This window comes from Gadus chalcogrammus, chromosome 9 (assembly GCF_026213295.1).
Source record: "Gadus chalcogrammus isolate NIFS_2021 chromosome 9, NIFS_Gcha_1.0, whole genome shotgun sequence".
NCBI lineage: Eukaryota > Metazoa > Chordata > Actinopteri > Gadiformes > Gadidae > Gadus > Gadus chalcogrammus.
Window position 1 is genome coordinate 15,676,425 of NC_079420.1, and position 24,264 is coordinate 15,700,688.

Below are 24,264 nucleotides of genomic sequence, written 5' to 3' on the forward strand. Positions count from 1 at the left end.
GGCTTTAACCAGAAACATACCCTTTGCCTTTCCAGTTTGACGTTTTTTAAGAAACCAAACTAAAAATAAAACATTAAACTAGAAGTGGAACTTTTTCCACCAAATAAATAAACAATTAAGTTTCTTCACAATCCCCCATCCAGTGTACAGGTCAAATGTGAAGAACATGAAAAAAGATAAATTGAAACATAAACAAAATACCTTCCCCTTCATTAATTAATCTTTTTATCCAAAATGTCAAACCACGTAAGCATTAGTCAAACGATGGAGGGGGGTTGGGGACTACTGATGCAGAGTGAGACTGAACGCTGCCTCACCCTAGGGGTGTCAGACGATCCGGTCAGAACCACGTCAGCGGATTGGCCTGGAAGAGCTCCAGGCGGGAGGGGCTGAGGCTGAACACAGGCTTCTCTTGGGGGAAGAGAGGCGAGACCCGCTGCCTGTCTGCCGGTGGTGATGGGTGGCAGGGCGTTTTCGTCCCTGGCCGTTCTTTTGTAGGCACGAGGAGGGAAGAGCGGGGAAGCCCAGTGCATCCGATGCAGCCGCTGGCCACGGTTGGTCAGCCTGAAGGGATACTCGCAGACCCCTTGACTTGGGAAATATTACAAGACTCAGTATCTATTCATGATAGATTGAACAATGGATCAATGGATCCATCGATCCATTCAATGAATCGATAAATCAATAAGTGTATAGACGGATCAATGGATTTATAGGATGGATCAATGGATCCATGAATCGATGGATAGATGATAGATGGACACATAGAAAGATGAAGACATGGATAGATAGATGATAGATTGATAGATTATAGGTGGATAAAGGGATAGCCATATACATTCATGTCTTAGTCTTCTTCTACACTAGACTACCCATAAGATGAATGAAAGGACAGCGAGACTTAACACCGAGAAAGGGCTGCTGTTGTACCTGAAGTGAGTTCCAAGATCAAGCCTGGGGTATAGGGGCCGGTCGCTGACGATGGTGGAGCCCACGCCCGTGCAGGACAGAGGGATGTCGTAGGTCTGGCTGTCTTGGATGCAACCTGCAGCCTTCCCTGGAAGGGAAGCGTGTCCCTTAGGTGTACCACCACCCTGAGCTCCAGCTGGCCTTCGGGGGCCAGCTCTCCCTCCCGGGGCTCCACACGCCACGGGGACACGTCCCCCACCTCAAACAGAGGGAGAGAGAGAGAGAGAGAAAAGAAGAGAGAGAGAGAGAGAGAGAGAGAGAGAGAGAGACATTAGCTCCACGTAAAGCAAAGAGAGAGAGAGAGGGGAGAGAGAGAGAGAGAGAGAGAGAGAGAGAGAGAGAGAGAGAGAGAGAGAGAAGAGAGAGGAGAGAGAGACATTAGCTCCACGTAAAACAAAGAGAGAAGAGAGAGAGAGAGAGAGGGAGAGAGAGAGAGAGAGAGAGAGAGGAGAGAGACATTAGCTCCACGTAAAACAAAGAGAGAGAGAGAGAGAGAGAGAGAGAGAGAGAGAGAGAGAGAGGGAGAGAGAGAGAGAGGGAGAGAGAGAGAGAGAGAGACTTCCCCCACCTCAAACACAGATAGAGAGAGACATGTACTCCACCTCAAACACAGATAGAGAGAGACTTGTACTCCACCTCAACACAGAGAGAGAGAGAGACATTTACTCCACCTCAAACACAGAGAGAGAGAGACATTTACTCCACCTCAAACACAGAGACATGTCCCTCACCTCAAACACATAGGGGGAGAGAGAGACATTTCAAATGTTATGGCTAAGAAATTGGTTGAACCTTGGATGGTCACCTCTTCCTAAAGTATCCACCGTAAACCAACACGTATACACACATGCATGCGCACACACACACACACACACACACAACACACACACACACCACACACACACAACACACACACACACACACACACACACACACACACACACACACACACACACGCACGCACACACCACCACACACACACACTTTCGGAGGGTCGAGAGTGGGGTGGTGGAGTGCCAGATCAGGAGGGTCTTTCTCTCCCTCTTATACTCTGTCTTACTGCTGCAGTGTCTACTGCAGCCAATGCCCTTCGGGGAAATTATACAGTGAAAAACAATCAATATATTATCACTAAATAAAGGGTAGTGTCCTGGATCCCTGGCTGTTGGCAGCGGAGTCACAACGCATTGCAGCATTTCTGTAGGGAGACAGCAGTACGGACAGCAGACACGTTTACATTGCAGGTCTGACAAGATGAGAAATGGTTCTGTCTCAATACCTTTCGCAGTCTGCCAATGGGAGGAATTATTGTGTGCACTTACGATGCTAGCCATTGTAGCGCACCGTAATTAATAGCCTACCAGCTTAACCTGAGGTCATGTTTAGGAACAACGGTAAAGCTCCCATGTGTCGATACGATTCAGACGACGCGAATAGAATAGCATCAGAGTAGGGTTCCTTGAATCATCTGAATGGGGGGGCTACCAAGTAGATTACAGAGTCATTCTAGGAGAATACACATCGATTGATGCCCGAGAACGCAGCGGAGGAAAAACCACTCCCAAACTCTGACTGCTGTTTAACCTCAGAGGAGGACAGGGTAACTGAGCTCTCATTCCCTTTTGCAAGAGAATGAGAAAGAGAGAGAGAGAGAGAGAGAGAGAGAGAGAGAGAGAGAGAGAGAGAGAGAGAGAGAGAGAGACCGAGTCAAGCTAAATATTCACACACATTATATTTTTTTATAATAATTGACATATAGTCACATATATTGTTATTCTAATATTGACATAATACTCTTTCTACACTACTTGCCTGCGACCACGGTGTTATATTAAACTAGTAAAAGTCTGCAGGGGGAAAATACTTTGTGTTATTACTGTGGGTTTAAGGCGGAAAGAAAAAGCTAAATTCAAAAGACCATTACAGTGGTACGATCCATTATGTCCAAAGTTAACAAACCATCCAAAATGACTTTATAATTACAGATTTCAATCACACCGGAAAAAACAAATGGATGTGGGCATGTGTGTGTATGCTTTTTGTATGCAAATGTACCATATGTGCAGAGAAGTGAGCTGGGATTGGCGACTGGTTTATCAGCTGCAGTTTTCTGGTTACGTCCGTTAAAACCTGGACTTCGCCAAAGTCCACCTTCGGAGGCTGAGTGTGCACGGCTGGACCCTTGCCCACACATGTTAAGCGCACCTCCTGTAACAACAAACACCGTATTTCAAAACGCATCCAAACGTCTCTCTTTCCTGGGTGGCAATGAACACACTCACAAACCCAAACCTAACGCACAGTAATTCATCATACAGACAAAGCAACCTCCTCCGCTGCCTTCACATTACGACGACCACACCTCATTTCCCACACACGTACAGTGCCACTGACCAGGGACCGATGATTACTGCCCCACACAGCTATGCGTGCAGTGCCGTGCTGCCTGCCAATGGCCTTGGCCAACAGGAACGGGGCACCTCCACTGAGGTTCCAGCAGGGATGAGGCCCCTGGGAACAGAACTGCCCCACAGCATGGATGGACTCTCCTTGTGTTCCTTAGCACAACACGGTGAAGAGGGGGCATGTGAACACACAGACCCTCCTTACACCAGAGAAAAAGATCCTAAAAAGCACACCGTACATCGATGTTTACACTAAAGTCACAAACATTCCCAGCGCGTTTCACTTGCGTGAGAGATTTGGTCTGGAAAACAAGCCATCTTTCGTCAAGCTAGATGGTAATCTAGTTTGGTCAAGGGTAGCCTTGGACCACATTTCTCTTACAGTCGTCCCTGCCTGTTTGGACGGAGAAAACCTCCATCTTTGCAAACAAGCGTAGGCATGTATGCTGCTCTACAGATTGATGCATAACCTTGGTCCACAGAGTGGGGGTTGAACAGTGAAGGGGTTTTACCTGGTCCAGCAGCCCGTAACAGGCAGGCAGGTGGCTGGTGTTTGCCAGCCGTGCGTGGTGTGTGTATGGATGGCCCAGGAAACACTGGTCAAAGTCCAAGAGCGGGGTCTCCACCATCACCTCTGGTACCAAGCATCTTTGCAGGGAACAAGGAAGCAAGCAAGCGAGCAAGAGGGAGTGAAAGAAGAAAAATAATTAAAAAAAACAACCACATGTAATTCATATTCCATCTTAGATATTTTAGATATTTTAGACCAGTGATTCTCAACTGGTGGGTATTTTGAGTGGGGTGCAAAGCATATTCCAAACATTAATCTTTAGAAAGGATTCTATGAATAAACTCATTTCAATGTAAATTCATGTTTCAAAGGCCTGCTATTTCATTGAGTTTAGACCCTATTATTGCAGTAGGGCAGTTTTTAACAGAACAGAAAGGCAGACATTGTTGATTGCAGCCATATTGGTAATTCATTTATGATTTCTGGCTCTGGCCTTTAAGTGGCGATTTTCAAGTAAATTAATGAATGTTAAGTCACCATCCACTGCTGAATGAGATCTCTCAATGGTGATTGAGCCTATGGCCCACTGATGAAAGCCCAGTTTAAAACATTAAAATGAATGTTACAAATTGGGTGCCAGTGGCGACACTGTTTGAATCTGTGTCTGATTTGTATCACCAAAGGTGTTGCAAAAGACACAAAACTGAAAACTTTGAGATCAGCCCTTTGATGACTAATGACACATGTTGGTCCTGAGGCTACATGAAAAGCATTGTTTTAGATGACATGTTTATAATTCTAGTATTGTATTTATGGCTCTCTTTATATACTGGTTAACATTATTGGTAAAGGGATTGGTTAAGTAAGGCCACCTGTGTAATCACAGGTGTGATCTATGTCTGGGATGTCTCAGTTATGAATTTGTTCAGCTGCTGTGGGTGTTTTGATTGGTCATCTTATTTGAATATGCAGTGTCAGCCAACCCAAGAAACCACTTTGGTTTTGCGAGGGGTCACTTGAGCGAAAGATCATCATCAATTATGAATATCCAACCAGTTCAAGAACCTTAATGTAATATTCTAATATGATGGCATATTACTCCCGGTCAATCCAGGCAAACACATTTTCTGAGCATGAAAGCTAAATCATAATTGCACACGATAATGTGCAGATTATCAAACAAGCTAGTGGCACATTGCTAAATGCCATGTCCTGTTTGTAATTAGCGGCTTGCAGACTTCAAGCTCAAAGGAAATCATTAAGAAACTGCGATAAAAGTAATAAATCTGTATGGCTTGTATGATCATTAGGTTATTTAGACAACCTCATCAAACTTTCCCTTCTTGGCAATTAAATATGGTGTATTAATAATTGACATTTATTATGCTTGGAATATTGTCAAACTTCTTGTACATGGGTAAGAGTCGTGCTCATTGATCTTCCTTCTCATTGATGGGCAAAATCAAAATTTTTGCCCATCCTTGCCCAATTTGTGGTTCATAGGCTGTGTGTGTGTGCATGCGTGCGTGCGTACGTGCATGCGTGCGTGCGTACGTGCGTGCGTGCGAGTGTGCGTGTGTGGATGCATGCATGTTTTGTGTATGTGTGTGCGTGTGTGTGTGTGTGTGTGTGTGTGTGTGCACACGTTTATATGTATTGGTATGTGTGCAAAGGATTGACATACCTGGCAGTAATGGGAATAGTCATGATCTCCTCTCCTACTCCCTCAACATCGACCACCAGTGCTACCTGGTACCTCTTCACAGTGTTTGAGCACAGTGTCACCTGTACACAACAAAACACACACATTATGTATGAATACTACAATACATACCGCTAATAATCTGATCATGAGATACCCACTCACCCACTTCAAATGAGAGACATGAACCAAAACCAAACTAGATAAGTTTTAGACTTGACATAAGAAATGATGTAAATGGATAAACCTAAACAATGAATCTAGAATACAACAGTAATCTCCAAAGAGTAATATTGAAGATGAATCAAGCCTACTACTGAACAGGAACCATTTAGGATACAAACAATGTTTCCCAAATGGCCCATATGGGACAATCCCATCAAAATGTATCAGAGTAGAGATGAGAATGCAAGATTCAAGTATAGTGTAATGAGTCTGTTTGAGATGGATAGAATGAGACGGATGAGTGAATAATGAATCGGTCAACTGACCAATGCAATCTGTATCAAATGTACTGTACAGGATACAGTACAATAGACAATCATTCAGACACTGACATCAGTCAGTCAACTGATCCTCTGGTGGTTTACATCAACGTTAGTCCCCGACACCAGACTAGCTCAAGTCTTGTAACGCAGCAGGTGTGCTGACTCCAGGTTACCTCAACAAACACGTCCGACATGGCCCGGATGGTGCCCGCGGCCGGCCTGAGGCTGAACTCGGTCGGCCGTGCGTGGGGATCCAGGGCCGCGGCGCTACGCCACTGGACCCTGGTCAGCTGGGTCACCTGCTGGCTGCTGGTCCCGCTGGGGGGGCCCGCGCCGTCCCCCAGGACACGCAGGGCATACGTCAGGGGAACCAGGGAGGTGTTGAAGAGGGTGCAGCTCAACGTCTGAGGGAAGCCTAGAGGGAAGGAAGGACAGAAGGGTGGGTAAAATGACGGGCGAAACGGATGGATCGAGAGACAGATGGATGGATGGACGGTTGGACAGACAGACGGAGAGACGGAAATGTTGATACAATGTGTTGTTTAAAATCATCGCATTTTGCTAACCATGCATTATTTCATGTGATACATTTCGACAAAACAATATCACTAGAGATGAACAAATTTCAACCTGTTAAGTGTATTCCACAACTCTGAGGTGATAACACAATTGATGCCACATGAGATAATTTATTTATGATTATGGCGTCTAAAACATGGTTTTAGACACACTGGCTGATGCCACTGAATAATTGAAAGCCTCTCATTTATAAACCAAATGCATACAGATGCTGGGCAGCTGAGCCATGGTGTAAGAGATCTGGTCATGGACATCTGTGATCTGCCGTATCTTTATTTGTAATGAATGTGTGCAAAAGCCAATTGAAATATAAATCAAAATGGGAATAACGTTGGTCTTGCATCAAACGTATTATTTTATTTTGTTTTGGTCGATAGGGTTGACCGACGGGGCTGCTGATACTGAGTGCTTCATGAACCTCACCAAAGGCCACATCTCCCAAGTTGAGCTCAGTGACGTCGAAGTGGAAGGTGGGGCCAATCACACGACCTCTGCAAACAGACAACAACCAAATCAAGCGCTTTCCTCTACCAGTGAGTGAAATTAATGCATATTTATTGAACTATGTTAAGTCTCATTGAGATGTCAAATATCTTTAAAATCTCTCTGCACGGTGACAAAAAAAAGCCAAACGGAGAGGAAACACGTGCACCAAACCACTTCTAAGTTCAAAATGAGTTCAACGTATTAAGCAGTACCACTGGACCGGACTGCATAATCAACAACCATTTGTCTCCTCTTCTCCCGGAGGGGGAGGGACAGGAAGTAGCTCACCTGAAGGTCAAGCTCGGGGGCTGAGGCTGTCCTTCGACCCTGAGCATCAGGTCCTCGCAGAAGGCTCCAAGGGTGCGGCTGGAGAAGCTGACCTGCAGCACCTGGCTGGCCCCCGGCGCGAGAACCCCCTCCTCAGGGCTGATGGAGAAGCAGCTCCCGAAGGTGGTGTCTGGGCAGCACAGCTTGAAGGGGGCATCGATCAGCCCTTTGTTTGACACCAGCACCTGTACCATAGGTGTTTTGATATGGAATGAATGATACATGATTTTGTGAGGGGCGGTGCGATACGCCACAGCAAACTCATACCGGCCGCCCTGCATCATGTTCAGCATGTTCTTCCACTTGCTAATAGCGCCTCTATCTCACCTCATAGTGGTCCATGTCCCCGATGACCACGTTCTCCATGTCCATCACGTTGTAGCTGAAGCGCAGCTTGGGCCCCATGCCCTCTCCTCGGATGGTCAGGGGTAAGCGGGATCTTTGGCCTGAGCCGGCGTGCCGACAGGAAGAGAGGACGTTTACACAATTGCCCGCGGGATTCATTATAAAGATAAAAGTGGGGGCACGGAAAGAGGCTCAACATAACACAATAGAAGAGAGGAATAGGGCGCAGAACGGCGCTGGCTTTTGGTAACCACAGCTGTGGGGGACATGAATGGGATAAAGGACATGGAAATGAATGGAAATAGGTTCTCCGGCTCAGGGGACACACTCCGAGGCCCCATGCAAATGGCTTCTACCTGCCGCGGTCAGGGGCGATTTCTCTGTGCCCTGAGGTTGATTTGTGTGCTTAATATGAAAATGTGGGCTGGTTCCAGAGTACTGCGGATCAGTGGGCAGCAAATGGATCAGCCATGAGCGAGGAGCTCATGCATTGATTAAAATACATACAAATATAAATAAATACAACAAGCCTTTGATGCATGTACACAATGCGTTGGAGGTGTATATTGTTGCTCTGTAATTCTGGGACTTTCCCAGGACTACTGGAATACTATCCAGCTACAATGATTATCAAGAAGCATACATTTCAGTACTAATCAAAGTTTGCTATATGCAAGCCAACCTATAATAACCATGAGGGTGCATTTGTATACACTATCAAGTGCTTCAGATTTGGCCTTTCTCTTTAATGATAACCATGAATGACGGGTTAGAAAAGCCGTACTGATAGACTTTAGCCTAACTGAACACAGAACAGCAGTTGTGATACTTTATAGCCTAACTAAACCCAGAACAGCTGTAGTGATAGACTATAGCCTAATTTACCCCAGAACAGCTGTAGTTATCGACTATAGCCTGTGTTCTGTGTTCACACTGACCTGTCACGTCACAGTAAAGCGTGTGATGGTGGACTGTAGCCTCCAGAGGCTTGAAGACGATGGTGAACTGAACCGTCGTGTTGGGATAGATCTCTCCCTCCTGGACCACACACACAATGGAATGGACGGGGTTAACCAGACAGACAGAGACACGGCAGACAGACCGATGGATCATGGGCCACAGACCCATAGAAGGAGAAACATATGTACATTTCTGTGTGAGGAGCATCAGGAATAGAGTCCAACAGAATAGAGGCAGGGAGCCATGGAAAGAAGGAGACGAACCAACAAAACAACAAAAGAAAAGAAAAGAAGGATAGAGAAAAAAAAAATATATATATATATATAGATATAGATATCAACAGAAAAGCCTGCATACACCAAGGTATGTATGTGAGCAAGCATTTGATTAGGAGATTTTTTTTTTTTTTCATCTATGCATGTCCCTCTCGCTCTCCCTCTCTGCTGTCCGTGTACACCCCTCCTGTCCACAGAGCGCACACTTGCCATTTCAATGGAGTTGAATGGCATGAGTGGTCGGGATTTATCACCTGGAAACACACCAAGGCCCCAGAGACAGCCGTGCTGAGTTAGACGAATAGAGTGGGAGTATCCCCTACCTTATCGTGACTTGATACTATGGGAGCCACTGTTGAGGAACACAGAGTTTCTACTAACCCCATGCACTGACACACACGCAAACGCACACATGTAAACACTCACGAGAAAGAGATAGTAATCTTGGATCCAGGAGTCCCACTATGTTATAGCCAAACTTCTGGTAGGAGGCGTAGATGTATTCTACCAAAGAAAACTCGATTGCACTTGGATGAAGCTTCCAGAAGGGATTTTAATGAGGGTATATCTACAGTGGCCAGTCTACAAGGGTTGATTTGAAACCTTTACAGACACTTTCTTTTGGAGTTTACTAGTGCTGGCCAAGTTTCTGCTAGCCAATTTCGCGCTTACAGATCCCCGCCAGCAACTTGATTGGTCGAAACTATTATCAATGGCATGAAAGTGAAACATCCACCCGCCCTGTTCAACCAGATTGGAGCTTGTCTGCCATCAAACTTTAGAATAGATATTGATCTGATTTGTGTGACTAGAGGGGAAGAGACCCGACACACTGATTTCCTTGAAAACACACAGGCACACACACACACACACAAACACAAAATCAAACACACACCTAATCCCAACACACTCACCACAGGTTCGATGGCTATGCAGCCTGGTGAAGAGGTGGCGAGGGGGTCCTTGGCGGCGGGGCGGTCCCGGTACGAGCGGGACAGTATGGGCAGACGGTGGATCTCCACTGGGTTGGACTCGCACTCCAACAGGAAGCGCTGCATCTCCATCTCTTCCTGTTGCCACAGCTCGGAGCACTCTCTGACATGGTTTCAGCATAGCGGCAAAGGAGAAATGGTCACCGGAAGTGGTGACCATGGAAGGAGAACTCAATTGAATGTTTCTTTAAATATGTTTGTAACCCGTTCACAAATGAGCCTCTTTTCAATGGGCCTGATCCATCCAGAAGCACACCAGCTCCCTGGGAGCAGACAGGGTCAGGGGCTTTGGGCACGGGCCCCTTGTCACTCAGTGCCTTGGATGTTGGCTCTTCATTGTGAAGCACATTTCATCAAACGTTGTGCTTTGTTTTCCCCCACTAATTGGGAATGTGAGCTGGGTTAAGGCCGTTCTGATGCCACTTTTTAATGCATGCTAGTTTAATTCACCTGAAGAAGAAATTCACTATTTTCCTTTCAATGGGCTGACATAACAAGTTTGTGTTTGTGCATTATTTTTCCCGTGCACAAGTGGTGTTGTAGAGTGTGTGTGCCTCCTGTGCATGTGCCATCGTGGGCGTGCTTGCCTTTATGCGTGTGCGTGTGTCTTTGTGTATGTGTATGTGTGTTTACCTCATGGTGTCCACGTCCTCGTCGTGCTGGCTGGGCCAACTCTTCCAGCAGAAGCGCAGAGGGGCATTGCCCGGGTTAGCCAGGGAGACGGTGCGCACACTGCACAGGGAGATGAAGGTGTTCTCCAGCACCACCGAGTCAGGCTTCAGACACACGTCCAACTCCTCTGACACGCCGTGCAGGCCGATGGAGACCTCCTCACCTGGCAGGGGACAAGAGACGAAAGCATAGTGGTAGAAGAATTCAAATGGCTTTCTTTCGGCGCCACTCTCCACAGTTTGGTTGCAAGTTGCCAACTAGTTGTGAGAAGGGTGTTTCAATGTGTAAAGCTAACCTAAGCGTGTCCTTTAAAGAGTCGGATCATGTGGATATATCTAACGCTCATAGTTGCTGTTTGCGGTTTTGTGAATCCATATGGACAGCGGGTGCGCCTTAGTTTTAGACGCATAGTGAGTTTTCTGTATTGTATTGGAGGACTGCATGGATTGGCTTCATTAATGCAGTGAAAAAATGTGCAAATGTGGATCCCATTTGCAGGCTGACACATGCTGAAAGAATATCATGTTTGGGCTACCTCATGGAAACCTAATAATACATAGTGAGTCTCCACAGGAAAAGGTATAATACACACATGTGCAAACATGCATCCAATGATTGGCATGGTCTTAAGTATGCATCAAATTGGCCTATTAACCAGCAAACAGGAGAAGCCAATCGCGGTGCACGTGGGATTGGCAAAGCAGAGCAACAACAGGAAAAAGCCAGTGATAAAAAGAAATATAATGCAAATAGGTTTCTTTAAGGCAGACGGACTGGAATGGCTTTATGTAAATTCAGAGCAGGGGTTTGGTTAGATTTAAATCAGAAGGTGTGGGGTGAACGTGCGTGGCCCAATCACACACTCCGCATGTGTCAGGGCTTCTACTCTCCCCCTCCAGCGGTTCCCAACCGATGTGGAGCTACACCTGGCAGGGCTGAAAATAACAACACGCGTTCCCCAGCAAAGTAATCTTCCAAATGCCGGGCTGCAACAGCACACGCACACACAAAGACGCACACGCGCACACTCACATACCACACACCCTAACAAGCTGCTTTCTGGGACTTGGTCCAGAAGGAAAGTCTGAGAAAATATTGAACTTGAACCTGAAGTTTGTGTATACCCTCTCTCTCTCTCTATCTCTCTCTCTCTCTCTCTCTCTCTCTCTCTCTCTCTCTCTCTCTCTCTCTCTCTCTCTCTCTCTCTCTTAATTAATCAGACATTCAGTCTAGACATTGGCAGCGATTTGAATATGGTTATCTATGATGGAGCTTGGTCTGGCAATAGCCGGCTAGTACAGGCCCATTTCCATCAACCATTATTCCTGTGTTCTAATGGTACATTGTTTAGCTAATTGTGTTAAAAAGCTAACTGATGAAAACCCTCTGCAATTATGCTGTCACAGCTGAAAACTGTTGAATCAAAGTGTGAGTTTCATGGAAAACATGAAATGTCTGGAACCTTTTGAACGGTAGTGTATATACACACATATATACATATTGATATATATATATAATATATGCATATATGTATCTGTATAATATAAAACATATATATACAACACATATATATACCGTATAAATACAAACAATGTAAACATAAATATACCCTACACACACATGCACACATGTATAATGAGAATAGGGAGTTTTTCGGACTTCTATGTAAGAAGGTTAGTTCAAATAAAATGCATTTTTCTTCTCCTCAAGGGGGCCCCAGTGAGCAACCATTTCATTCCAGACAAAGAGGATCTTCAGGTTAAAATCCATCTAGAGAGAGTCAACCACAAGGAGGGACGGAGAGGGGGAGAAATGAAAGAAGGTCAGAGGCAAACACAAACTCAGCAGCCCAGTAGAAAGAGTGCGCTGGAGCGACTGCAGAGGAGCCAGAGAGCTGATGGCCATCGGGCCAGGCTGGGAAAGCAGAGCACTGGCCTGGTGGCAGACCGGCATGGCTGGCAAAGCAGAGGGCTTTCTTATGCTGCACCTAATCTGAACATCACAGCACATTTCTGATAAATGCACTTGTGATACTGTTGTGCAGTTTCAAGTGTTGTTAAAAAATAAAAATAAATCTATGTTGAATGAACTGGGAAATGAAATGGGAAAAAACAAGGGGATGGCCACTGCTCACTTTTTTTTTACTGATTGATGAGGAAAAGACGATAAAGGATTGACATCCTACAGAAAACCTGCAGGGTACGTTTTGAGTTTTGATTAGGAAAGAAGTCAAACTCCTTATGACCGATTCTTTCTGTTGGATGTGACTGAGTAATCATTGTGGACCGGTAGGGAAATAGATTAATCTGGACAATTTTATCATTGGCCCAGCTCTGATCAATTGACGCGAAGAGATACACAATTAATCCATTGTTTTTCTGCATACCTTACCACCCCCCATTTTCTCTGTGAAAGCATAAAACACTTCAGTAAATAATAAAAAAAAAGAGCAACTCTCGCTGTTTCAATCAATTACTCCACATTCCTCTCTCTCTCCCTCCCTCAGTAATATTACACAAAGTGCATCATTTTTCACATGGCTGAGCAAAGTATCATATAATGCCTCTTCACAGCCAAGGTGACAAACAAAAAAATATGACCACCCCCATCTCAACATTGCCCCTTCCTCCAATCAAGACTGGGCACATTTTTTAAAGTGAGCGTGCAAGGGCGGATACAGGATTGGCTCGTCACCATCCTGGACACCCAAAGAAATCCCACCCCAGGTGGATTATGGAGTTTCTCCAGCATCAGCAGAAGACATGTAGGTTATGGCGGCTGACTCTTAGGGCTGGGGCTGTAGCTGCCCAGGGAACTGAGCAAAGCAGAACCGTAGCCAGGCAGGCAGAGCTGAAGGATACATGAGAGTGACTGAGCCCAGGGATAGGTGTTAAATTAAAAATGATAATCCCCAAGGAACTTAAGTGGTGTAGTGAAGTTTCCCTACCACATATGCACATCACGCACGCACTCACGCACACATATACACACACAAATAAACGCATGCACATCACACACACACACTCAAATGCAGGCCTGCACATCAAACAACATACACACACACACACAGATGCACGCACATCACACAAACACACACCACACACACAAACACACAAACAGAACACACACACACAGACACACACACAAACAAACACACAACATGCACATGGGTGTGCAATATACAAGAGAGCAACACACATACTCACCCATTCACACACACAAGCACTCAGTTGCGCACTGAAACATACTCTCTCTCACACAAACACAGATACACACACACATACACACACAAACACACATTTGGGTATGCAAACACAAACCACAAACACACACAAACACATGCATGTAAGCACTCACACAGTGCTTGCATGGAAAGACACAGACACACATGCCTATCCTCTTCTACTAACTTTATAAAAGCTTAATGCAGTGGGTTCTGGCTCCATCGGCTTATCGCAATGTTTACGCAGTTCCACCGCACATGGGTAAGCATACATGCAGCAACATGAGCATAAACACACACAACACTGACATAGAATAATTGCATTAATCCACCTCTCTGTATGAGTGAAATCATACTTAATATGCTGTTTTATGAATTGATTCATTCCACAACCAAAAAACATACAGAAGACAAACACGGACAATACCAGGAGAGTCTCGGTTTGCTTCATGGGATCTCACGAATAATGTATGTAAAATTAAATGATCAACCAAAAGGGCTATTTCAATCCAACATCTTCCAAACAACATGAGCAGGCAATCATTTACATTATGTTCTCAAGATCGCCTTAATTGCCACTGTAATATTCCAGCGACGGTACTGCACATTGGAATGGTTTCTTCTGCTCTCCCACAACATACTCATCATTTTGATGTCAAGCACTTCTAAGCCATAGTTAGTATACCACATGGTACAGCTGCCTATAATGATCTTGTAAAATAATAAATAAAGGTTATGTTTTTTCGGCCTTCTAGAACAGCACAATTAGCATGTGAGACAACTTTGATGTAGAACATCAACTCGATAATGAGTCAATAATGAAAAAGTGAGCTTTGACCCAACATTCATTTGTAAAGAAAAAGTACTAGTACGTTTTTAAGCTAGCTATGCATATGATATACTTACTGCAGTTTCATAATTATGAATAACGCATTATTATTATCATAATTATAATTACAAATTTGTCTGTCTAATGAGTGTCGTCTTTTTTGGTTCATCAAATAGGTTTTGTTCATCTGAGAAATGTTTATTTTGCGTTACGTTTGTCATTCAAACCTATCAGATGGTGTTGACCTTAGTTATCTTTTAAAACAAGTCAGGGAGTGATATTTCTAACTTCATTGATCCTTTTAGATACAAGGTTTATTAATTTTCTCACTGGTACTCAAGAACCTCATCTTTTTGCCTTTGATGTGCAGACAGCCTGGTTAATTACCAGAGCAACTAAGGACACACAAAGTTATTCCTGCAAGTTAGGGAAACTACCAAGAGTATCTGACAAGTTGGTTTTACACAATAATAATAATACATTTTGAATTCCCTACAAATTCCGTTGGGACTTCTTCTCCCTTTATATGGTATCACACATTATTGAACATTATTTAGAAAATTTTATACATATCCACATTAATAATATAATAGTGGCGTTTTTGTCAATGAATCCAATACATTTGACATTCAGTTAGAAGAATCCTTTGGCCTTAACCAAGCCGGGATGGTTTGGCCTCAATCACACACACACACACACACACACACACACACACACACACACACACACACACACACACACACACACACACACACACACACACACACACACACACACACACACACACACACACACGCGCACACACACACACACACATACACACACACACATACGCACATTTTGTAGATATATCAGGTGGTGTATAGTGGTATCTCATTTGTAATAAACCCAATACCAGGCAATCTGAGAAGCAATCAAAGCATACGATAAAGGAAATGTGTATCTATATCTATAAATAAAGAGAAGTCGAAGCATCACAACACCGAAAGGCTGTGAAAAGAGAGCAAGGTGGAGGGTGCGGATAATGGTCCTGACAGAGAGACAAAGAGAGGGACAGAGAGAGAGAGGGAGCGACAGAGACAGGGACAGAGTGACAAACAGACAGGAATAGAGACAGAGAGACAAAGACAATGGACAGTAACTACTGCACCATTCCTGCACCACGCCTAGCTGGCCGCCTCAGAGCCACCGCAGCCCAGGGACACAGCACATCCTCTCACTACCCTGGCTTATCTCTCCCCAACACGATAGTCGTCCACATTCACAAGAAGTCAAATGCAGAGGACAAGCCCACTGCAACCTTCAATATCAATATGCTACCCTGCTATCTAACACGTGTTCGCCACTGTGTGCACACACACACACACGGCAGTAGCTTCCACCTTGTGTGCGTGTGTCTGTCTGTCTGTCTGTCTGTCTGTCTGTCTGTCTGTCTGTCTGTCTGTCTGTCTGTCTGTCTGTCTGTCTGCCTGTGTGTGTGTATGCGTGTGTGTGTGTGTGTGTGTGTGTGTCTGCCCAAGTGAAATAAGGTTTATATTAATACATGTGTGGGCCTTTATGCAGATCAACAATCATGATATGACAGATAATAAGACATAATATATGTCTTTATATCTCTCTCTAAATATAAATATAGGTAGGGAAGGCCCAGGCTCGGACAGGCTCACAAGTATGGTAGAGCAGCAGGTCCTCTCTGTGGTATACCTATATATCTATATCTATATCTCTATCTATCTATAGGTAGGGAAGGCCCAGGCTGGGACAGGCTCACCAGTATGGTAGTGCAGCAGCAGGTCCTCTCTGTGGTTTCCCGTGGTGCTGGGGGAGAAGTCGACAGTCACCTGCACGCTCTCCCCGGGACCCAGAGTCCCAACAGACGGCTCCACTGAGAAGGGGCTTTGAGAGAAGAGAACAGTACAATAGGACGGCGTACAGACATCTGGGAATAGCATGATCGACCTCCGAATAGGGGTTACTCAGGGTCACGTCCAATATTCTGTTGGGCTACGCCACGTTTGATGCTAGACAAACGTGACTTTTGCAAGCTACCTACACTATAAGGTAGTATTTATGGATCTATTGGTCGTCTAATAGTATCACAAGTCCAATGTTGGATTAAGAATCAAGGTCTGAACCAAATGAGCTCCATTCTGGTTGAACACTCTCTTTAGCTTACCGTATATATTTTTTTAGCAGTCATGGGGCTGGTAGTGGGGTCCGTTAGCATTAAATTGGCTATTGAAGGTGAACATAAACTTGGGAATAGTAGACAGAGAAAAAAGTGTCTGCAAAAGTATCTCCGTCAAGATACAGGAAACAAGGAATAACTCTGCTACTTTCAGTTATGGTTTCTCTCTATTCTGTTGGATATATTTATCCTTTTATATAGTGGCACGATCTTGATGAATGCTGCTTAACTCTTTTCTTGTGATTACATAAAACGAGGCCTGGTTACCTGTGTGTGTGCAGGTGGAACTTGGCCTCAGCGTTTCCTATGTTACGGACCAGCTGGGTCTTTTGTGTGGAGCCCTTCACTAGGCAGACGGGCATCTGCAGTTCATCCCGGAAGTCCAGGATGGCCCGGGGCCCGATGGCCCGAACGGGGACCTCAAACGTCTCTCTGTCTGTCACAAACACCAGCTTGAGGTGGTAGTCCTGAAGATCGATATAGATAAACATAAACACAAACACAAAACTTTCATGATTTTAAGCCTTATGTCGAGCCGGGTAACAATATTTCATGAAATATTTACGCTGTAATTGCAATGTGTCATCTATTATACATACATATACAAATGAGTTGACAGTTGACTTAATATGTACTCTGTAGGCAGGGTACAAATGCAGGAAGGGATGTTCGTATCACAAACCAGGAAGGAATAAAGAACATTAGTGCCCAAAACAACACAGACGGAACTTCGATTAGAAAGTTCCTCGTTAGGGAACAAATGAGACACAGGTGAGTGACTAGCAGGCTGGAGATGGTAACCCTGCAACACCTTCTCTTTATGCCCAAAGCGCTGTTGCCAATCCAGGGAGGTTAGGGGTCCCCACCCTTGTGGAGGTTGGTGCAGAGGGGACTCCCTTTGAGGCTGAAATGAATTCAACTTTGACCCAACATGGAGTAACGGGCCAACCAACACATTTGCAGTACAGTCCAAAAGGCTGATTAGACAATTTAAACGTGCTGTGCTCAAGACCACCAGCCTAGCAATGTGGTCTCCAACAGTCTCAAGTGAATGCACCTTCAAGTGCTCAGAGAGAGAGTGCCGCGGCTGTGGTATATTTAGCCTGTACCTTGTTCTCTTGTGGTGTGAAGCGAACGCTGAAGGCAGTAGTCATCCCTGGGGCCACCTTGGAGCAGCCCTCTTCTGGGCTGACCACAGAGAAACACTGGGAGGCCTCCATCAGCAGCTTCACGTGGCGTGAGGCCTAAACAGCACAAATACACACATGAGCATTGACAATTTGTGATGGCTGTGTATCACCAGAGTGAGATCAACTAACAATGGTTGAATAAAAACTATAAGAAAAAATTATTTGTTAAAACTAACCCTTATTTTTTTCATGGTATCTTGGTTCAAACTCCCTTCCCCATAATGTGTATTGAAACAATATTTTTTTTTTATTATTATTTTGTGTTCAAACAAGTGAAACCAATAGAGTTCATTGTTGTGTGATTGTATTACACGGTCCAGATCTCCACCTTGGGGGGGGGGGGGGGGGACACGCACGCACGCGCACACACACACACACACACACACACACACACACACACACACACACACACACACACACACACACACACACACACACACACACACACACACACACACACACACACACACACACACACACACACACACACACACACACACACACACACACAAACAAAAGCCAATGCCTTGTCAATGTTGCGGAGGAGTAGGGGCAGCTTGTAGGTCTGCGTTGGGGCAAAGTTCTGGAAGACCACTTCAGATGGGTATGGCTGGAAAAGAGCCCGCTCCAAGTCCACCGAGGATAACTACAGGAACACAGAAACATATAGGCACTTCACCTTTCCAGCCGACGATCAATGCATAAAGGCTACGTTTTAAACACAACTTTTCTTGAAGGTTACCACCAGCGAGGCTGGTAGATCAGTCTAACAGCCTACCTAGTGGACTGTAGCAACTGGTATGTTTATCTATCATCATCATACATCTAGGCTGGAGCTCCCTAGAGGGGTGATGGAGTGTGTTGCTATGGAGGGGTGTGTGTGGGCTCTGCACATTGAGTGGTAAAATATGCAGTTCATGTTTACAACTTTAAAGTCGTAAACAACTTTAAAGATACATAACTGGTAAAAGGGAGTGCATTGTTTATAATCTAGGGCAGCCTTTCCCTGACCACGGGTCACAACCCAAAATTGGGACCCCTTATTTATTGGGTCGCCATTTGGCAAAGTAAAATACACATACTCTGTGTATTAATTTCTATTTTCTACATACAACCCATCCATTAATCCTGTTAATTACTAGCAATACTATTGCCTATGATCAAGTTAGGTTTCACTACCATGTAATATATTTGGATTTCTATATTATGATTGCCTAAAAATTATAAAAGCATATGTAGACGTAGATAAACTGGAGGATACAAACAGTTGGCGGACAATCTCTTTTTGCATGACAGCTGCCATTGCCAGTGAAGACACAGCCGATTTTTGATAATTTTCATCCATTTCCTTCATAGAACGAGATAATGCTTTTGGTTTAAAGGAGTTTTGAACCCAAATTATTATTTATTTTTTCTGAACATTAAACTTAAACTTCAACATTGTATTTTATCAATATTTTTTTAAATAAGACCATCATTTAGAAAATACTTTGTGTTAAAGTCTGAGTGGAAGCTAGGGTCAGTTATTTTATTTGAAAAAGGCCTTGCGGCCTATAGGACATGCTTGTATTTTGTAGTGTGTCCTATAGAATTTATTTTTATTTTAGATTAAGACTCTAGTCTTTGATGTAGTGTGTATTATATGTAAATTGTTTGGGCCAGCATTAGACTTTAGCATGTGGATGCAGGACATGTTGGGGAGCCTGTGTCTATTATTCCTGTGATCTTTTTCTCAAATGTATCTACTTTACTTTTAGGGTTTTTTGACAGCCCATCAGGGTTTGTCCCGGTGGGCCCCAGAGTACCCGGTGAGGATGAGAGGGGAGTTGACTGCTTCAAGTCAAAGACCTTGTTTTTCAGTTTATATTCTTCAACAATTATATGATGATAAGTTGCTATTAAATCCATTCGGAGAGGTGCTGATTGCTATTTATGTTCTCAATTCTTTAATACATTTTGATACTAGTGATTTCCCTTTGTCACCGGCTAAGACGTCTTTGGGGGTGCCAAACATTACTCTATGTAGGACAAACCCTGATATCTAGTCTTAAACATTTACCGGGGAAGGGCAATTATATATATTTTACATCAGTGTTGATTTTCGGAGAGAGGAAGACAGCCTGTTGAAATCTAACAAAAACGATAACAACCACTGACATTGAGAATCTCCAGGGAGTTCAGTTTCTGGAGATGAAAGTTGTCATGCATGTGCTCCTTCAAGTGTGCAAATGGCAGCAAGGATGGCAATTTCTGATCTTCATACTACTTTCTACAGTGGGAGCTTGAAAGGACTGTGCTGTGCCGCCTGCTCTGGCTTAAATAAAGTACTATACTGTTTTTTTTAATAGCATCATTAAGTGTACAATCTTCACTAGCCACATGTCACCTGTCAGCTCATTAGTGGCAATGGTTTGCAGTGCAACAACAACACCTATCAGCACGAACCTTGGAGCGCCCTGGATTTTTTCCCCCCTGCTTTTTAGGGAAGGAAGGGTGAAAGGAAAGTTAAAAATTCCTCACTTCATGATCGCCCATGTCCAGCAGCTCCAGGATTCGGGGCGGCTGCATCTCCTGAGTACTGGCCAGGCGCTCCTCTGTGGTTTGCAACATCTCTTGGGTATACACCGATGGAGTGACCTGTATGTAAAAAAACAATGACAATATTAGTTGTATTGTTGTTGCACCTTCAAATTGATCTGTTCTCCATTCATTGAGCAGTCATTTCGGAACTGCTGCAAGAAAAATTCCATGGCATTGTGACTGAACCCTTGTTCTACAACACTAGGCTGCTACAATGTCAGGTTAATACGTTGTCAACATATACTCAGGTGTGCTCGATATGATAAAAAAAAAGAATAGATTTTTAAATCATAGGATATTGTTTCATTTTGCCATTTTTCTCCACATCCCTTCTAATTAAATGAATGTGCTTGCGTTGTTTTCCAGAGCATCAGATTGCATTGTTTTATGTCACAGATGAAAGGCAGTAAGATGCATGATAAACACACTACAGCTAAATGCTGATGTCAAAAGCACATATTCATATATTCCATGCAAAATACCTACACATTATACATTATATTATATATAATATTAGCTGCCGTCAGCACATTGTCTTCGTTAAGATAATGCTAAAGGGTCTACATATTCATAATCCTGACTTTGAAATCACCTGGATTCATTCATGTGGTTTGGCATTCATCAGTGCAAAGCAGCAAAAAACATTCAACTCAATTTAACCTATTTCAAAGACGGACTCTAAATAGATCCCAGTTTGAATGTGAATAACCAAAATCATTGGTGTAGCATATTTGTATAAATACAAACTTAATTCCTGAAAGGTAAAGGGAAACACCTGATATACCGGCTTCAAAGTCCCCACCCTATTGACCTTTCTGGGTGTGGAGAGGCCCCTCTCTGGGCGCCAGTGTAACAAGGTCCATTGCTATACGGCACCTAGGTGGCCACCGCACTCCACCTAGGTGACTTTTATTGGGGCTCCTCTAGACAAAGAAATGGCCAATCACAAACCGCCCTCGACCCTCTGTAGCTTGAACATTGCCGGGGTCTGATACCTGGGGAAGATTAGCACACAGAAATGTCGGTCTTTGGGGTTCTGTAGTTTTACTGATTCATTCAGCTCCTCAAGTTCAGTGACAGACAGAGGTCTACAGGGAGGGGAATGAGAACAGGTTGAAGGGGAAACTATTTGAACTGTATGATAAACTCCTCGAGAACAGTGGCAGAGACAGGGCTCTGCTAGGGAGAGGGATTGAAAACAGAACAAGGTGAAACATATTAACTGTCTAGCAATTAATATATTATTCTTCATCCCTTCGTTTGGGAATTCTTAGTCTCACCAATCATTATAATAACTGTTAGAGGAATTGCTATGTTGTTCAACAAAGCGTTAATATTTTTTAACATGAATTTTTCCCAGGGTTATGAAAGGCGGTGGTAACAGGCTGGTATTATTGTTTGAGTGATGGAATACATTCTCATAACGTTATTAAGAAATATGCAATCCCTCAACTGTATTTTATCGTCAATCGTCAAAATGTACACTGCTGTTCAGCGAAAACAAATCACATGTTTGGTACATAATACACATTTATTGAAGTGAAAGGCTAGGTTTGGAACATTTAAAACATGAGTATTCTAATGCACCAAATAACTATCCTACAGCTGAAATATTGTCTCTGTGCTTTACTTCTTTGCACTGTTCTTCTTTGTGTTCTTAAAATACCATTTGGTTTGAATTAGGGTGTAAAGCATAACAATGAAACGTTACATAACATTGACACCCAATAGAAATAGGTTTTAGTTTGAACAAATAGGAGCTCTGCTATTAATCCGCTTTTACCCACAAATGAATGTCATACACTGATATTTTGATTGGTTATTGATGACGCAAGGTCTAGGTCAGGGTTGGGTTAACTAGTTAACAGATGGGCAGTGGGGATGTACAGCAATTCCTAACTCTGCCAATGTTGTGGAAATCTGGTTAGTCCATTTTAATATCAATCCCTCTAGCAGTGTCCACAAGTAAGCCTCCTAATGTCAGACCTATAGCACATTTTTCCAGGTGCCCTTTTGTCTTACTTACCCTTCTTGCTCTGTCTTCTTTGACCACAAGTTTGTGATTCCAAGGAAAAGTCATTTTTTTCTTTGGGCCAATTTCCTTGGAAGGAGCTGGTCCTGCAATAATGTAGGTTGCCATCTGGAGAGAAATCCAAGCTATGCATGAATTAAAATAAACATTTTGAACATAGTACACAGCATAACATACTAGGCAGGCACGGTTATATTGAGCAATAAAGGCTAACCAACAAAACGCAAAAGGTCCTTGCTAACGAACGATGAGCAAACGATGAGGAACGTAGGTTAAATGTTATTTCCCAAACCTAGAGCTACTACAATCATTTCTAATTAACAATCACCAATTAATTATCAAGCCATACCACTTTTAAAGAAGTTCGTTTACTTTCTTTTCTGCCAAACTCAGATTCTCATTCAGCACCATTCAGCGAAACGGTTTGTGATTGGTTGCCGTGGCAACAGTTACCTCGGCTACCGCTAACAAACCGGTTTCTCATTGGTCACGACCTTGGCAATTAACAGCCTTATAATCAGTAATTTTGCGATTAAACTACACAAATATCGGTAGTCCTTGTAGGCCTGCCACATTCTTAATTGGATGAAGCAATGGTAACATTACTTTATTCAGTTGTCCAGTTCAGTTTCAGTTGAGTTGAGTTGCTTTTCCGCAATTCAAACGAGCTTTTTTATTGGATTTGGAAATATATACATTGCCAAAGCAGTTTAAATAATAAACAAATACAACAAAGTATTCTATAAAAACGATTTTCGTTTTTATGAAGAGTGTTCCCTCCCTCTCTCTCGCTCCCATCGGTCGCATTTCAACAATATCCTGCCTGTTGTTTCCACCCGCTCTCGCACCTGGGGTCCGCCGAGCAGCGCTCGAGGCATTGGGTTTCTCTTTCTGTTCCACATGTGATTTGGACATTTAGACCGTCTCCGCCCCCTGTCATACCTTAAGCCCGCTTGACTTAACCTACAGCGTGATCCCTGCTGAGTCTCATTAACCAGCTCATTGCTTGCAAACTCTATCCGGCTTTCAAATTCCCTCAACCCATCCTACTCGTCGCATCTGTAAAACCATCCCATTGATCATCAGATATGGAAAACACGTCGCCCGCGTCCAATCGGTGCAGGTAGGATGTAAATGGTAGCTTATAGCAACAGGCTGCATGGAAGAGAATACATCTATTTTTTCTTTCATGTTTGCCCTAGTAGCTTGTTAAACGCTGAGTTCCAATAATATTCACTGAACTGTATGGCCCCAACAAATCGTTGCAGAACTCAGCCTACGTTATACTTCATTGTAACACATTGATACTATTTGATACTACTCCCACCTTATTCTTCATGTTTAACCTCTGTTTTTCTTTTATTCCTAGTCTGTTTTACATAGTTTTGATAGGGCAATATGTAAAGCGTCTTAGAGTACCATATTAAGCGCTATATAAATGTCATTTATTATTATTATTATTATTATTTGCCTTATATTGCGTTGATCTATCATGGGATGAGCCCTTATGC

General features: G+C 43.6%; 2 protein-coding genes across 2 annotated transcripts in view; one reads left to right on the forward strand and one right to left on the reverse strand.

Moving 5' to 3' along the window:
* Positions 1-1,665: 1,665 nt before the first annotated feature.
* On the reverse strand, positions 1,666-23,185 carry LOC130389162 (hydrocephalus-inducing protein homolog). The gene is made up of 19 exons (XM_056598835.1): positions 23,103-23,185; positions 22,748-22,861; positions 20,662-20,778; positions 18,668-18,787; positions 18,061-18,195; positions 17,219-17,418; positions 16,535-16,659; positions 10,673-10,874; positions 9,962-10,142; positions 8,751-8,850; positions 7,795-7,913; positions 7,429-7,652; positions 7,078-7,145; positions 6,249-6,490; positions 5,570-5,670; positions 3,887-4,022; positions 3,450-3,527; positions 3,025-3,177; positions 1,666-1,674 (listed from the first exon to the last, which is right to left on the reverse strand). The coding sequence occupies exons 2-19, from the start codon at positions 22,859-22,861 to the stop codon at positions 1,666-1,668; spliced, it is 2,424 nt and encodes an 807-aa protein (XP_056454810.1). The 5' UTR covers positions 23,103-23,185.
* Positions 23,186-23,783: 598 nt separating this feature from the next.
* Positions 23,784-24,264, forward strand: part of LOC130389261 (purine nucleoside phosphorylase-like) — a 5,687-nt gene continuing 5,206 nt past the window's right edge. The window contains exon 1 of the mRNA XM_056598958.1: positions 23,784-23,876. Coding sequence (XP_056454933.1) covers positions 23,842-23,876 — 35 coding nt within the window. The 5' untranslated portion in view covers positions 23,784-23,841. The remainder of the gene's footprint in view (positions 23,877-24,264) is intronic.

Bases quoted from the DNA above. Each gene is read 5' to 3' on its own strand.
- LOC130389162 (XM_056598835.1), bottom strand. From the start codon at position 22,861: ATGGCAACCTACATTATTGCAGGACCAGCTCCTTCCAAGGAAATTGGC. The intron at 5,671-6,248 runs GTAACCTGGAGT...TGTTGTGTACAG, and splicing joins TGTCGGACGTGTTTGTTGAG to GTGACACTGTGCTCAAACAC. The intron at 4,023-5,569 runs GTATGTCAATCC...TTCCCTGCAAAG, and splicing joins ACTATTCCCATTACTGCCAG to ATGCTTGGTACCAGAGGTGA.